This window comes from Mus musculus, chromosome 9, assembly GCF_000001635.26.
Source record: "Mus musculus strain C57BL/6J chromosome 9, GRCm38.p6 C57BL/6J".
Lineage (NCBI taxonomy): Eukaryota > Metazoa > Chordata > Mammalia > Rodentia > Muridae > Mus > Mus musculus.
The window spans coordinates 102,540,766-102,557,181 of NC_000075.6; the positions used below are offsets into that span (position 1 = coordinate 102,540,766).

The 16,416-nt window shown below is 49.9% G+C and overlaps 1 protein-coding gene and 1 pseudogene across 2 annotated transcripts in view; both read left to right on the top strand.

Annotated features, from left to right (window-relative positions):
• The window catches only part of Ky (kyphoscoliosis peptidase), a 40,493-nt gene extending 35,011 nt beyond the window's left edge, over positions 1 to 5,482 (top strand). The window contains exon 11 of one of the 2 annotated variants that reach the window (NM_024291.3): positions 1,121 to 5,474. In NM_024291.3, the coding sequence (NP_077253.3) occupies positions 1,121 to 2,016 (896 nt within the window). In that variant the 3' untranslated portion in view covers positions 2,017 to 5,474. Of the gene's footprint in view, positions 1 to 1,120 lie in introns of both variants that reach the window. The other variant, XM_006511646.4, reaches the window with a different exon arrangement.
• On the top strand, positions 10,867 to 12,368 carry Gm7364 (predicted gene 7364; annotated as a pseudogene).

A 16,416-nucleotide genomic window follows, 5' to 3' on the forward strand; every position in this document is an offset into this window, starting at 1 on the left:
TGAGCGGGACTGGAGAAGTTACTGGGCAAGGGCTGGGGTGGTCAGCTTCTAACAGAAGCCATGGCCGGGCTCTCAGAGCAGACACTGCCTGGGGAGCCAGACAAGCCCAGATAGAAAAAGCCTTCCTGAGCCAGTGAAAAGCAATGTTCCAGTAGAGGAGTACAGAGGCAAGGCAAGGGGGAGCTGGCAGGAGAGGGAATGGATTCAGTGGGTTCGCTGAGACCCAGGTCCAGAAGCACAGCTCTGGCTCCCTGTGTGAGAAGCAAGTGTTGGGAGGGGAGTCCAGAAAAATACCCTGTTAACACTCCTGGGCTTAGACTCCTGGAGGAAAGCCCGTTCTGGTTATGGTGTGGTGTTCATATGACAGCTGTTGATACCATAATCTTTTCAGGGGGGTGATACAAAAGTAATACTTCAGAGTTGTGGGGGGTGGGGTGGGAGGTGGTGGATGGATAGCTCAGTGTTTAAGAGAGCTTGGAGCTCATCCAGACGACCTGAGTTCTGGTACCCACATCCTTAAGTCAGCTCACAATCGCCTGTAACTCCATATTCAGGGGGATCAGTACCCTCTTCTGAACCATTACACACACACACACATACACACACACACATACACACACACACACACACACACACATACACACACACACACACACACGCACACACAGCATTCACACAAAGACATATGTGCACACACATAAAAATAAATCTCTTTTTAAGACGTAAGAATTGAATGAGACAGCACTCTTCCAATACTTTTAGGCCCCTCCCTGCTCTGGAATCAAATAAAATATCTAGGCAGGCTTCATCTAATGTAAAGCAAGTGGGAGAGTAGAGGAAGGGAACACATATGGCTAGGGTAGGGTTTTCTTGCCCATCCTCCACCCCACCCCACCCTCCCCAGTTATCACAGTTATCAGCTGTCTCAAAAATATTCACCCAAATGAGTCAGAAGAATACCGCGTTCAGGGCTGTCACACTGTTAAAAATCAAGCTTGGTAGAAATCTTCACAACCACGGACATAGACACACACTGTAAGTCACACCTCCCCCCCAGTGCTTAAGCATCCCCCAGCACACACTGGATCCGGCTCACCTAACCACAACTTCCTCTCCGCAGTCAATGGGAAAGCCACAATCACCATCGAGAGCCGGGCCCCAACACTGTTCATGTTCATGCTCAATGGCAAGCAGGAGCACGGGCTCCTGAGCCTCAGGAAGAACGGGATGAAGCTGGAGGTGTACCCTCCAACCATGGGCACCCACAAGCTGCAGATCTTCGCCAAGGGCAACTCTGAAATCTACAGCTCGGTGCTAGAATACACACTCAAGTGCAACTATGTAGACTTCTCTGTCCAGCTGCCCAGTGAGCTCCACCAGCCCGTGGGCCCCAGCTGGTTCTCGGAGCAGATGGGCATCACGAAGCCCTCTCACTCTGACCCTATCATTCACACCAGCGATGGCCGCTGCGCCATCAGCTTTAGCGTGGAAGAGGGCGTCAGTGTCCTGGCATCCCTTCATGGCGATGACGGCCCCATCACTGAGGAGACACAGCGGCGCTACATCTTCCAGTTGAACCGAGGGAAGAGGACCGAGCTCAAAGTCCAGCTGCCCCATGCCGGCAAGTTTGCCCTTAAGATCTTTGTGAAGAAGAGGCAGGAACAAGGGAACTTCATCTTTGTCTTCAACTACCTCTTGTGCTGCGCCAACACCAAGGTGAACTGGCCCATGTTCCCTGAGAGCTTTGGCAACTGGGGACAGGACAATGAACTGCTAGAGCCTCTCTCCGGTGTGCTTCCCGCCAACCGCAACATAGCCTTCAAACTAAAGCTGCATGGTATCGCCAAAGCTCTGGTGAAAGGACAGGACACGTGGCCCCTCACTCTTAACCCCGAGGGCTACTGGGAGGGCAGCTGCAACACAGCTGGCTGCCAGGAAGTCTACGTCATGGTGCTAGAGAATGCTAACCACAACTTCTACAGCTACATCCTGAAATACAAAGTGAATGACCAGTGAGGGGCTGCATTTCTTCACGGTCCCCCAGGGTTAAGGCCAGCCCTGCCCAGGGAGGGCCCAAGCTAAGAGCAGAGAGCCCAGGACACCACTAATCTGCATGAAACCACTTCTAGGCCTCTGCTTCAGTCCCCTCTGCCTCAATCTCCCTGCTGTGTCACAGGCACTGAGGAATTTGTGCCGCCAAAGGCTCACTCAATGTGGCTGTGGAAGAAGAGACAGAGGCCAGGGCCCTCTAGAAGAAAAAGGTGCTATGTAAATCCAAGGTATTGTGAAACGTACACCCCTGCCTGTGCCTGCTCTTGTGTTAGGACTTTGTTGCTGTAGAGCTGAATGGGAAAGCGGAGGTGTTGCGGGTGCTGAAAGCTTTCCCCACGATGCCTGCCTGGTGCTTGAGGCTGAATCTATGAGAAAGGTGTGCTCCCCCTGCAAGTAACATGGTGTTTCTCCCCACTACTTCTGGACCCCAGGGAATGTCGGGCCTGCCCATCTTCCACATTCCTAGTGCTCCTATTAGCTACTTCATGCTCTTCAAGAGCTTGCAAAGGGGGTGGGTGTAGAAAGCAAACCAGCTGACCCTCAGCCAACTGGAGGCTGCTGTCTCCTGATGCCTAGCATCTCTGAGATGTGCTAAGGGCAGGAAAGCAGCCGTGTGCACATTCGGATGTCCTGGCTGGGGACCAGGGATGGAGTGGGTTTGCAGGTCCAGCAACCCACATGGAAGGGTGAAGACCCCGATTCTATGTGCCTACCAGAGTTTAGCTGAGGGCCTGGAGATTGCCCCACCCCACCCCCCACCAGCCATCCTCAGGAGCCTCAAATGCCTACATAGCCCACTGGTAGCCTGGCTGATGACCTGGGCCCTGGGCAAGCAGATTAGCCCCAGCAGTTATCAGATACCAGGGATAGTGTCTGATAACAAGATGTTGCTCCTTCCTTACAAGCCAAACCAAGCTGAGGGGACCACCACCTGCCCCCTAGAGAAAGTGTTGGTCTCTGTCTCTGAGGAAAGCCCTATCATAGCCATTTTCCCTCCTGTCTTTCTCTGAGATGACAACCCCTGCCCTGAGTTCAACCTTCCTTCCATTGGGAACAGTTGAGGGCCTCTTACTTGCTCCGGCCTGTCCTAAAAAGCCTGAGCTGCCTAGCTGGCCCTCAGCAGCACCTGAGGCTGGTGTTTCCATGGCAACAGCTGAGGGGGGAAAAGCAGGCTGCTGCAAACAGGGAAGGCCTGAGGAGAGCCCCCCGACAAGAGGTTCCTGCAGTAGCATCCCAGTGCACAGATGTGCTCCAGGAGGGTCCCTACCAAATTTCAGGGTTCTAGGACTCTGCTCACTGTGCCTGTCTCAGGACCACCCCCCCCCCCAATCCCTCACTGCTCTCTAAGGAATGTCCTCAGGCTCAGCTGCCGCCAGAGCCAGCCTGGGATACTCACAGCCTCTACAGTCAAGTCTTTCCTCAGTAAGAGCCCATCAGACTCCTTCGATAAGTGGCTGACCCCTCATGCTAGATCCTGGGACTATAGAGGTGAACACAAAGGACTCAGCCATAGGCACCCGCATCTCTGGGTGGGCAGTCTGCCAAGTGGAACCTATCTGAAGACCTAGGAGCCCAGAACTTCAGCTCTTCATTCCCTTCTGCCCCTTTCCCACAGGTCCCCACTGCTACCCACCTGATACCACATAGCCCCCCTCCACCAGACTGGGTAGCCTCACTTGTGATTAGCATGGCTGCTAGGGGCTGAGCTGCCTTGGCTCATGTCCAGGGTCCTCTGGCAGTCTCAGCCCATCAGCATCTTGTCACTCACGCCTGGAAAACGCACCAAAGTGGGGTGGGGTGGGGTGGGAGGTGGCGTTGTCTCCACTACAAGAAGACGGTGGAGTTTGCACTGCCTGGAAACAGCCTTTCCTCACCCCTTTTATTTTATGAGCAGTAAGAACTGTGCTATGTTTTAACGAAATAGTAAGTGCTTCGGCGGTCCCTGCCACTCGCTAGACACAGCCGCGACAGCCACTGCTAGCCCTGCAGAAAATGATCCCCATGTTTTTTTCAAAACAGCATAATTAATCTATTCTGGAGCTTGTGGAGGATGCTACCCCACAAAACAGGAGCTGTCCTCAGCACCAGAGACCCAGACCGAGCCTCTCCCAGCGGCCCGGGTCAACCACACGCTCCGCCCTCCTCATATAACCAGGTAGTCCCTTTGTCAAGGCAACTGTAGGTGCACTCGGAAAAACGCCTGCGTTTCTTTTTACTGAAGCAAAGATACACGAAACCGAATCCAATCTTCATGAATTTTTACACGCATGCTGCTCAGCCTGAAAATTTGGAGGCTGCGTTTTGAAGGCTTTTTATTCAAATCCCCCTCTTTGTCTGCTGGTCCACGAGTCTCATTGGCCGATCAAATGGCACGAGCGCCCCCTGGTGGATCACGTGCGAAGTTGCCACCGCTGCAAACCCCCAAGCTGGCTCTTTTTATGATGTTTGTTAAAAATCACTAGGTGCTTTCTCGTCCCTTGCGGACAAGTTATGCTGTCTACGGCATCCACATCGTGGATAGTTATCCTCGTGGTTGATATGCCAATGTCAGCGTTGTCTTGCAGACTGTCAGAAGAGCCTGGGGAGACTTCCCTGGCCTGGCGTGGTGAGAAGATAGGATGGGATTAAGAATTGAGCATCTTGCCCAGAAAGCTTTTCCTGAGACAGAAACCCTGGGCACAGGAATGCCTGTCTGGGGTCGCTGTGATCACACTCATTACTATGGCAATGACAGGCTGAAACTGATCAAACTCAGCGTTTTGCCAGGCAGGCCCCAGGATGGGCGCCAGGGTGCAGAAGGATGGGGCGTGGTGAGGCAAAAGGGTGCAATTAAGCTCTTTCAGCTTGCTTCAAAAGTGCCACCAGCTCAGCTGGACTGTTCTCTGTCTGATTGTGAATATTTTGAGTTCTCCATATGTTACATTGTCCCACGAGGACGGACTCCTCCCGGCCCACAGAGATTAAAGAGACGTAAATAGATTAACTGAAGCATGAAGGATTTGAGCTAGATATAAAGAACCATTTCCTGTTGTGAAGCAGGAGGGACACGTTGCCAATAAACTCTCGGCGAAATTCTCAAAGGACTTGAAAAGGAGAAAAGTTCCCGCAGTGGTCCGGCATTTTCTTTGCCGTGCTTACTGAAGCGGTTGGGTTCTCCCTCCGCTAACTCGTAACTCTTAAACAGTACTGGTTGGCCGGCAGTAAACACCAGGTTAATGGTGTGACCATATAGCTCACTGTTGTGGGATTTCAAAGGCCGTTTATCTGAGGTCTGCCATTTCCTTTCATCTGGAGTAAGTAAAGCCGCAGAGGTGACTATTTCTCCCCGTGTGTGCTGAGTAGTGTGGGCCACTGGCTGTTAAAGATGCTGTCCTCACATTGTTGCTGGGGTTCTTTTTCAATAAAATTTATATTCATTTTTATCCAACAATGTAATTATCGATCCATCCTTATCGCTGCTCTTACAAGGAGAAAAAAAAAAAAAAACAACCAAGGGGGGAGGGCAACACTTTCATGTTCAAAGGATGCTTTTAAAAAAAAGAAAAGATCAATGTCCCCGCCATTTGAACGTGATGGGGAGATGCAAATGGGGTGTTGGGCAAATAGCGATTCCACATTAAAGAAAACATAATTAGGTCAGCCCCGGCCCTCCGAGGCTCACGTGCCTTTGAAGAATCCGAAGACCACGCTTCCTTCATTGAATCTTGTTTAACTTGAACATTTTAAAGTCAGCCCAAATTTCTTTTTAGAGTGGGAGAAGAAAAACGTGCCAAAATTTTTCCTGTCAACCTACTTTTGGGGTGCTGAATATATGCTATACGTTTCTTGATATTCACGCACACACTCGAAACTTTCCAGGTTGCCTAAACTGATTACTCGTAAATTAGACATTTAGAGGACTGGAGGAAAAAAGAAAAAAATGAAAATCTAGACACCTCTGAGAAGCTGCTGTAACCATGGAGACCATTCTCATAGCTGTAGTGTGAAGGGCAAAAAGATTTGTGTTCCCAAATCTGAGCTTATCGCATCCCTCATTGCCAGACACAAAAACCCGAGATGTGTTACACTTCATCCTTGGGGTGGGGGTTCACAGAGGAATGCAATCCACGGGTAAGGGAAGTTTCTAATGACACACTATGGAGCAATCGGAACAAACTGTCTCTAGGTCTTAGGTGCAGTAGAAGGACAAACTCTTAAATTATTGGAACGGGCTGCAAGTTCCCAACCAAGAGCTGGAATAGACTGACCTCCGATGTTTCTTCCAGTCCAGAGGCTCTGTGAAGCTGTGTCTTTGTGAACAGATGATGGCAGGCACCAGCCTGGGCTTGTCAGTTAGGCAACATCTGAAGGGCCCTGCTGTGTTAAGAGCCTGCTCCCTAAGCCCCGGGCATGCTACACCGCACGCCTTTTACTTTCCTGCGGGCGGGCGAGGGGATGCACAGGCTCAGCAGGTGGACAGACCACAGGGAACCAGCAGCCCAGACAGAGGCTGGTCCACTGTGATTTGCAGACAGAACTGAACAAGACTAAGATGTCTCGAGGAAGTCTCTTTTCTTCCACCTCATCCTCAGACCTCAAGTCAGAAAAATTATTCTTAAGGCAATCAAATTCCTGCGGAGGATGCCTAGGGGTGTCCTGTGACCTCTACCATCCTCCATGGCAAGATCTGGTCCATATGGAGGCTTTGGGGCCTTGTCTCATGTGCTTCTTCACCCACTGTGAGTGCTCAGGCCCACCACTCCCTCAGCGCCACTTCTTGGGCCTCTGTGTGCCAAGGTGGGTCCTGCCTAGGTCATTACTGTCCACACCAACCTCAGATCTGAACATCCACCCCCACCTGAGCTGTGTTCAGACAAAATGCTTTTCATGATCCTTCCCAAGGAAGTTCATGGTCTCTGGAGAAGGCACTGGTGGGCAAGGTAAGTCTTCAAACAAAAATTGATTTTAGGTCTACAATCCTACCTCCTTAAACACACCTGATCCAGCTTGATCTCTGAAGCTAGGCAGGGCCAGATCTGGTTAATGCTTCAATGAGAAACAAAGGCTTATTTTGATAGATAATCAAGAGAGTGCCCAGTCACCTCCTTCTCCTCTAGAGACATCATGTCAAGTGCTTCATTCCCAAGGATAGTGTAATGATGGCTCTTCAAAGAGGGACACAGATGAGGGGCCATGGAGAGACGTCTCCCCTGCAGTTGAGTGAGCTGTAAGCAGCAGCTTTAGTTCAAAGGCTGCCTTCCTGTGATCCTCCTGGACCAGCAATGGCATGCACTGATCACGTAGAAGCACCAGTCAGAGCCAGCATCAAGCTTTGGGAATTCAGTGTCCTGGAGACCATGGCTGTGCAACATAAAAGGCCAGCGATCGGGACCAGGTAGGCAGCACCTCAGACTGAGATGGGACATGACAGGAAGCCCCAAAGCACAGGTCCCCTGGTGAGTCCCCTGATGGTAGGGGCTATGGCGACAATCCTTAGGATAATCAATAGGAGACACCACAATCCACACTACCCTTCTTTTGAACATGTTGGTCCCTGTTGTAGCGACAGTCTTCCCTCCCTCTCTCCTGGAAAAGCCTTGCCTGGCCCTCATCCATCCTCCGGGCTCACATCATATTTGTGACTCAGAACTCTGCACAATCGGGTGATGAGAAGGGATTGGAACTTCACCACTGAACTGCAATTTTTTTCCATACAGTTTTATTCAAAAAATATTTTCATACAATATATTCCAATTATGGCTTTCCCCTCCCAGATCCTTCCAAACTCTCCATCCATCCACCGCCATGCCCTTTCTTTCTCTCATTTTGGAAAGCAAACAAGCCCATCGGTGGTGATGCACACCTTCAACCCTAGCACTTGGGAGGCAGAAGCGGGTGGATCTGAGTTCCAGAATCTCTAGGAGTTCGAGGCCAGTCTGTTCCACAGAATGAGTTCTAGGACAGCCAGGGATACAGGGAGAAACCCTGTCTCAAACAAACAAACAACAACAAAGCAAACAAAATGGCAAAGAAAAATAATAATTTAAAAAGAAAGAAACACACACATACACCAACAAAAATTCAAAATTGTGGAGCCGAAGAGATGGCTCATCAGTTAAGAGCACTGGCTGCTCTTCCAGAGGTCCTGAGTTCAATTCCCAGCAACCACATGGTGGCTCACAACCATCTGTAATGGAATATGATACCCTCTTCTGCATGAAGACAAAGCATGAATATATATTTTTAAAAACACAAAATTGGACACCATGATACATACATGAGGAGATCAGTAAAACTGAAAAAAACTGAAAAAAAAAAAAAAAAAAAGACCCAAAGCAAGATGAGACCAAAAGTCTACAAAAATAGCATTGAGTTGGTTTGTGTTGGCCACCGGCTGCTGGGTCCAGAGCTTACATGTGTGGCTAATACACCCAATGACAGTCCACTGGAGAAATTCAGTTTTTCCTTCGCGAGTGGGTATCAACTGCAGAGAGCTTCTTGGTTGGAGACAGGAGCTCCGGTCCACTTCCCCCTTCTCAGAACTGAGAATTCTTGGAACACACACTTTGGTTCTGCTTCTTGGCACACGCTGGGTGCTTGATAAATGCTCAGTAAGTGTTTTCTTGGGAAAACTGAGAAGGGATGTGAACGGAGCTGCCAGCAACCATTCCTTGAACATTTGTAGAGTGTTTCGTTTTCCCAGAACTGGCCCTTGTGGTTTCATTCAACTCTGCCTGCCACAGCCTGGATGGTGAGAGAGGCCGAGAGTCTCAGGGGAGGATCCCAACCCAGCGAAGGGGGAATGGCTGCCCTGGGGATGGGGGGGGGGGGGGGGCTGAGGGCTGGTTGCTAGTGACCTTCAGAGACAAAAGTGACCCCTTTACCTAGACCTCAACTTATTCTTGAGGCTCTCTCTGAGGGGGTGTAGGCTTAGTCTGTGGACTGTGACTGAATGCAAGATTTCTATGTGAAGGTGGGCTCAGGGCCTCCTCATCTATGAAAGACCCATGGAGTTGCTGTCCCCATATCTAACTGTGGCTTGGTCTGTTTAAAGGAGGTCTGGAACATGAGCCTGATGCTTCTGTTTGACCCAAAGTAACACAAACACGCTAAAGCTCCCATTAATTGTATCCTAACCTGCCCAGAGCTCAACCAACAAACCTAGCTGCAGGAGACTCTCTGAGGCCCCAGGAGAACCTATTATCATATGGAAAAGCTGCAAAATGGCAAGTTTTGCTAATTGGGACTAAAAGGCACAATATTTTCTCCTGGCAAATCAGGAGTGTGCTGGGCTGTCACAGAACTCATTATCCCTCTCCCTGTCCCTGCTCCCATCCTTATCTTCTCTCTGCATGTGTATGTGGTATGCATTTCTGTATGCATGCCCACATGTATGGAAACACATGTGTGTGCATGCATGTGGAGGCCCCCAAGTGGACATCAGATGTCTTCCTCAGTCACTCTCCACTGTATGGAAGCAGGGTCTCTCAATTGAACCCAGAGCTCATTGATCAGCTATTGTAGAAAGCCAGTTTACCCTGGGGCCCCCTTATTCCAGTCCCCCAACTTCTGAGGTTACAGGCACTTACTCAGATTTTGCAAGGGTCCTGGGCAGTGAACTCTGATCTTCAAGCTTGCACTTTATCCACAGGGCCATCTCTCCAGCCCCGTTTATGGATATTTTAAACAAGGTTGCTCTTGGTATTGAGTGGAAAAGAAACAGAATCGGCTTGGTTGGTTTGGTGACTGAGGGTTACTTGGACAGGTCCACGGAGACATTCCTGCCTCACTGGGGCTGAAGAGATGACTCAGTAAAGTGCTTGCTCTGCAAGCAGAAGGAGCAGAGTTTGGTCCTCAGCATCCATGGAAAAGGCCAGGTGAAAGGGCAAGGATTTTGTCACCCCAGCACTAAGGATGGGCGGATCCTTGGTGCTTATCGGCCAGCAAGCCTAGCCCAGCTGGCCAGCCTCAAGTCCCAGAGAGAGACTTTGTCTTAACACAAAGGTAGATGACACCTGAGGTTGACTTCCTGGTACACACATGTACACACACTCACATGGGTAGGGCACATATGCAAAACACACACATACAAACCATTTCCTCTCTCAAGCCAACTGTATAGACATTTGAACATCACCAACTGAAGCCCTAGGTTTACGAGGAGTCTGTGGTCCCCTCTGAGCTCAGTAGGAAAGACCCTCACAGTGACCAAAAATCATAGACCCTGGGTGGGAAGGGAGTGTTATACATATTCGCCAAGCCTGACTAATAGCCAAACAGGAGCCAAGACCAAAGGAGGAAGGAAATTACTCAGCTTCATGGGGAGGAGGGAGCTCTGGCTCCCTAAAGTCAGCCCCATGGCTGAGAACCATCCAGACACAAAACAATAGGTCCCTGGATGCTCTGGAGGGCCCTTTATGCCCCTGGGCTCTGGGCAGGATCCACATGGCCTCCCAAGTTAAGTTTCTCAGTCCAGAGAAAAATTGGAAAGTTGGAGCTAAACTCACCAGTGGAGTGCACCTCTGATTAAATACTGTCTAGCATGCAGAGTGACCAGTGATTGGTCATTTCAAAATGAAATACTAGTCCCGCTGATCTCAGTTACTCCGCGGTGTTGAGGCAAATGTTATGTCCTCCTCGCCTCTGATCTTATGATCCTGGGAGTGTTAGGAGTGCCTGGGAGTGGAGCCTCCTCTGCAGAGTTCACAACCAAGGTCTTCTCAGGGCACCTGCCCAGACTGAAGGGCTCAGGATCTGCTCTTAAGGGAGTGTTGTGAACAGGGCTGAGAACCCGCTGAGCGAGGCTTTAAAGATGGTGTCTTTCCTCCAGTCAACATTGCTACCTCAGAGTCTCCCAAAAAGAGGCTGAAGAAATATAAGTACCAAGGCAAAGAAATGTCTTTGCAGTGACGACAGAGGATTGTTTCCAGCCTACAATTCTGGAAGACCAGGAAAGATGAGCAGGTGCTGAAGAGAAGAAATATCAATCTATTCCCCAGGGACGTGGTTTCTCAAGCACTAGTCAAAGAGGCCGCTTCACTTTGGATGACGTCATCCAAGGGGTGAATAGTTCAGATATGATCCTGTGTTTCCTGGCCACCCAGGCTGCCAGGGAAATGCAATCTCAGGACAGGAAAATAACCCTCCTTTAAAGTTGATTACTGAGGCAGGGCTCATTCCCAAGCTGGTGGACTTCCTGAAGGTGACACCTCTCCCTAACTTGCAGTTTGAGGCCGCGTGGACGCTCGCCAACATTGCCTCAGGAACTTCAGAGCAGACCCGAGCTGTTGTGAAAGGGGTTGCCATTCAGCCCCTGCTTGAACTCTTCCGTTCCCCAGACCTGACCGTGTCTGAGCAGGCAGTGTGGGTCCCTGGGAATATAGCTGGTGACTGTGCAGAATTCAGAGACAATGTCATTTCCAATAATGCCATCCCACACCTTATCAACCTTATTTCAACAAACATACCAATCACATTTCTTCGGAACATCACATTGACTTTGTCCAACGTATGCCGAAACAAAAATCCACACCCTGTGAGGATGCCTCCATGAGGCAGATGCTACCTGCTCTCTGTCAGCTCCCACTGGATCATGGTAATGAGATTCTCTCAGATACCTGCTGGGCCCTGGCCTACCTGACTGAGGGCAGCAAAGAGTATATCCATCATGTGGTGACCACCGGCATCCTGCCCGGGCTTGTAGAACTTAAGACCAGCTCAGAACTCAGTGTCTTGACCCCTTGTCTCCACACTATGGGCTGCATTGTGGCTGGAACAGATGAACAGACCCAAATGGCCATCGATGCTGGCATGCTAAAGGTGTTGGGCCAGGTCCTGAAGCACCCAAAGTTCTCCATCCAGAAGCTGGCGGCCAGGACCGTGAGCAACACAGCCGCTGGGCCCAGGCACCACATCTAACAGCTGATTTTGTAACTTGCTGCCTGTCTTGGTAGACCTACTGAGGAATGTGGAATTAAAAATCCAAAAAGAGGTTGTGTGCACCATGGCTAACATGGCAACAGGGGCCTCTCAGTGCCAGCTGACTCTGCTTGCCCACTCGGGAATCTTGGAACCAATGCTGAGTCTGCTCACTGCCCCAGACATGGAGGTTGTCATTGTTGGCCTTGACATCATTTCTTATCTCCTCCAGATAGACCACCTACAGGAGAAGAAAAGGCTGTGTTTTCAGACAGAGGAAGTTGGTGGCTTTTAAAAAGTTGAGTCCCTACAGCACCACCACAACACTTAACATCAGCAATGGTGCTCTGGACATCATTGAGAAATATTTATGTGAGGATGAAGACAACGACAGTCTGCCCAGGCCTGGACTGAGAGTGTGAATACGTGGAGAGCTAAGACATCTCACACACCAGATTTCAGCAGAGTACCGATCAGTCATGGACTTTCACGCGGCTTCTGGCGACAGCACAGACCACAGACATCCACATGGTCTCTGGTGGCAGCACAGATCTTGGACATCAGCTGGGCTCTCTGCCACAGCAAGAACCATGGACAACACCATAGCCCTCAACAGCAGCACAGGTCAGTGACGTCAACATGGTTTCAGGGGGCAGCACAGACCAGACACAATGGCATGACCTTCAGTGGTAAAACAGGCCACCGACATTAAGACCTCCCCCAGCTGCAGCAGGACCATGGGCCCAAGCAGTGGTCAAAAAATATACACGGCAAACGTCTTTTACCAGCTGAGGAGTCTAACTGACTAGGGACAGTGTTTTTTGCTTTTGGTTTTGTTGCTGTTGTTAATCTTCTTTGTTAGTCTGTTTCTTTTGATTGGGGGATTGAGATTATTAATACACAGTTACTGCAAAGCAAAAGCACAAACAAACAAACAAAACCCAAATGAAATATTAGGTTACTGCATTGTTTAAAGGGCTGTAGACTGAAGGTTAATGAGTTACAGCATCCTAAATAGTAATTTCCTTCTTGCTTCCAAGTGAGTCAAGGAGAAGATGCACAGCCTAGACCTCTGCCACTCCACTCCCGTGGGAATGTCTCTCTACAGGAAGAGAGGGCTTGCCACCTGGCTCATAGTACTTACCTCCAAGAAACAAATCGCAGCTTGGGCAACTGATCGATGGAACCCAGGGAGCCCTTCTTCTGGGGGAATTCACTGGCCTTGAGCTTTGCTGACATTGCCAGATGACTGCCTCCATGTCACAAGGAATCAGCCATCATGTTGCCCTGGCTATGCAGAGGACCTGGGCACTTACACCCCCTGCAGGGTGAGCAGAATTTCAGAGAGGCAGCCATGAGTGTCCAAAAACAGCTATGCTGTGTGATCAGTGACAGCATACAGGAGGAGAGAGGTGCCTCCATAGGACAGTGGTGAAGAAAAGTGAGGAGGGTTTTATTTAAAATACGAGCAGAGAGTGACAGCGTATACTGAAAGCCCAGCACCACAGAGGTAGAAGCAGGAAGAGTCAGAGGCTAACCTGGACTACATGGAAAGATAGGTAGATCCTGTCTCTGAAGAGGAGGAAGAGAGATGAAGAGGAAAAAAAAGTGGCCTTCGGATAGCAAATTGTCTAGTGAACATTTTGCCAATAAATCTTTATGTATGTGAACAGCAAAGAAACCTGAAAACTTGTGTTGACCGTTTTTTTTTATTACATTATACAAAATGAACTGAAGGGCCAGCGATCTGGCTCAGTGGGTAAAAGTGCTCGCTGCACCAGCCTGATGGAAACCTGATGACCTGAGTCTATTCCCTAGGAGCCACACGGTAGAAGGAAAGAACCAACTCCACATCCGTGCCACAGCATGCACGCCTGAGCTCACACACATCACAAGCACACACAAAAGGGACAGCAGTGGGTACATAAAAAGTTTAAATGGAATGGAGCAGTTCCCCTGTAGGCACTTGGAGGCCGCTCCCACTCCTCCATGGCCTCGGCTGCCCTACCCTGGTGCGGGCATGTGTGGGTCCCACACACCCTTTGCGCACAGCACAACGTCTTGAGAATCAGATCGCGTTCCACACCTCCCCCAAGGAACACTGGGAGCAAATCACTGTTAACCTGCTGCGGGAGGGAATCTCCTCGGACTGTAAAAGCACACCACTTGATGTTTTTTAAAGCTCAGCAAGAATGTGAATGTAAAAGTCCATTTTGAAAAGACGCCAATGATCGGTCTTTCCAGGAAGATGGCCTCTTAGCTACCGGTCTCGCCTCACTGAAAGCCTCCTTGTGCCATCAGGAGCCATTAACAGATGATTGAAGCCTCAGGTTTCCCTCTATAAACATTGATTTAACTCCGTGAAGAGTTTTAGGCTCCTCCGTACCCAGCACGGGCTGGCCTGGGCTGTGGATCTGATTCTGTTTGCCAACGGGCAGGGATGCACAAAGGTGAAAGGTATGTGCCTCAAAGTGGATTATTCTGCCCCTGATACCAGCTCAGCCAACTCGCACCTAGCCTGGCAAGAGCCACATCCTCCCTGCCTGTCTCCTCGTCAGTGAGGTGAGAAAAATCATTTGCACCCTCTCAGGAGGATGGCATGAGTCAAGAACTCAAAAAAAAAAAAAAAAAAAAAAAACCCGACCAGCACAACCCTAGCATAGTGCGCATGTGCTCTCTAGCAGTGTCCTAGTTGGGGGTTTCTACTGCTGTGATGATACGCCATGACCAGAGGCAAGTGGGGAGGAAAGGGTCTATGTGGCTTATGCTTCCACATCACAGTTCATCATCAAAGGAAGGCAGGACAGGCTATCAAGCAGAGCGGGGCACTGGAGGCAGGAGCTGGTCCAGAGGCCATGGAGGGATGCTGCTTACTGCCTTTCCCTACATGGTTTGCTCAGCCTGCTTTCTTATAACACCCAGGACCACCATCCAGGGATGGCCCTACCTACAAAGGGCTGCCCCCCACCCCCTATAAATCACTGCTTAAGAAAATACCCTTCCAGGCTTGCCTGTAGCCTGATCTTACGGAGGCATTTTCTGTATTGAAGTTACCTCCTCTCAGATGACTAGAGCTTGTGTCAAGTTGACATAAAAATATGCAGCAGAGTTGACCCCTTGTCATCTTGACACACAAACACGTCACTGTTAAAGCCGCAACCTTTCCTTTCTCATCCATCCCCACAGATCTTACATTTAAAACATGAATAGCTTGAAAATTCCCACAGTCTTTACAAATTCAAAACACATTTAAAGGTCAGTCCATTTAAAACATCCGGTCTCGAGTCTTCTCTTTGTCGCCTTCGGAACAAGATGTAGAGCTCTCAGCTCCTCCAGCACCACGCCTGCCTGAATGCTGCCTGTGCTTCCCCACCATGATGATAATGGACTGAATCTCAGAACCTTGCCTGGCTGCCTGGCAGGACCTGCCTGGAGCACTGTCCTGTAATTCTATTCAAGAGACCCTGGAGTTGGACTCCATCCTCAGCCACCACTGGTGCATTCAGGGCTGCAGTGCTGTCACAGGAGATGACTGGCTACCTGGCATCAACTGCCCCCCCCCAATGATATTTCCAGTCGTGTCTTTACTGCCAACTGAGCTCCTTCAATGTCCCCAGCTCACTGTCCAGACCCTGTCCTCATCAGACACCAGCCGGAGGGATGAACACCAGCTGGCCAGACTAACACTCCCAACCCCACCTCGACCTGCTGCTGCTACTGCTGCTTACTGCTGCTCTCCCTGCCCCCGGATGAGGGCTGTCACCCTGACTCCAAAAGTGGCCTGCAGCTGCCATGCCAAAAGGAGAGGCTGGGCTGGGAGGGACTACCTGCTGCTACCAAGGACCTGGGTGTCACCTCTGTCCAACACTGAGAATAAAGCACTCCTTGGTCAGTTAAAAAAAAAAAATCCAAAATCTCTTTCAAACACTTGAAATCTCTCAACTACAGGCTCCTGTAAAAAACAAAATTAAATTAAATACTTTCTTAATTCAAGAGGGAAGACCGAGGACACACACACACAATCTTAACAAAGCAAAACCACACTCCAACAGCATAAATAACTCAATGTTCAATATCTGGGATTCACTCACCATCTTCTGGGCTCCTCCAAAGGGCTTGGGTCACTTCTCCGGCCCTGTCTTCTGCAGCACACACAAATTGTCATCTAGGCTCAGGCTGGCTCCTTGCCACGCCTGCTGCTGCCTTTGGTGGTCATCCCATGGTGCTGACATCTCCAAAATGCTTGGGTCTCTTGTTGCAACTGGACTTCGCTTTCACCAGTAGCCTCTCCACGGCTCTCTTCAGGATCTTCAACCTAGCCACACAGTGCCAAACCTCAGCTCTTGTAAATGACCCCTTCCCCTTCATGTGTTGAAAACCAGTACCACGTGGGTGGCTCTTACATTACCAAATTCAGCTTCCAGTACAAGGTGCAGCCTAAGACACCTCTGGAACACAGCTTCTATG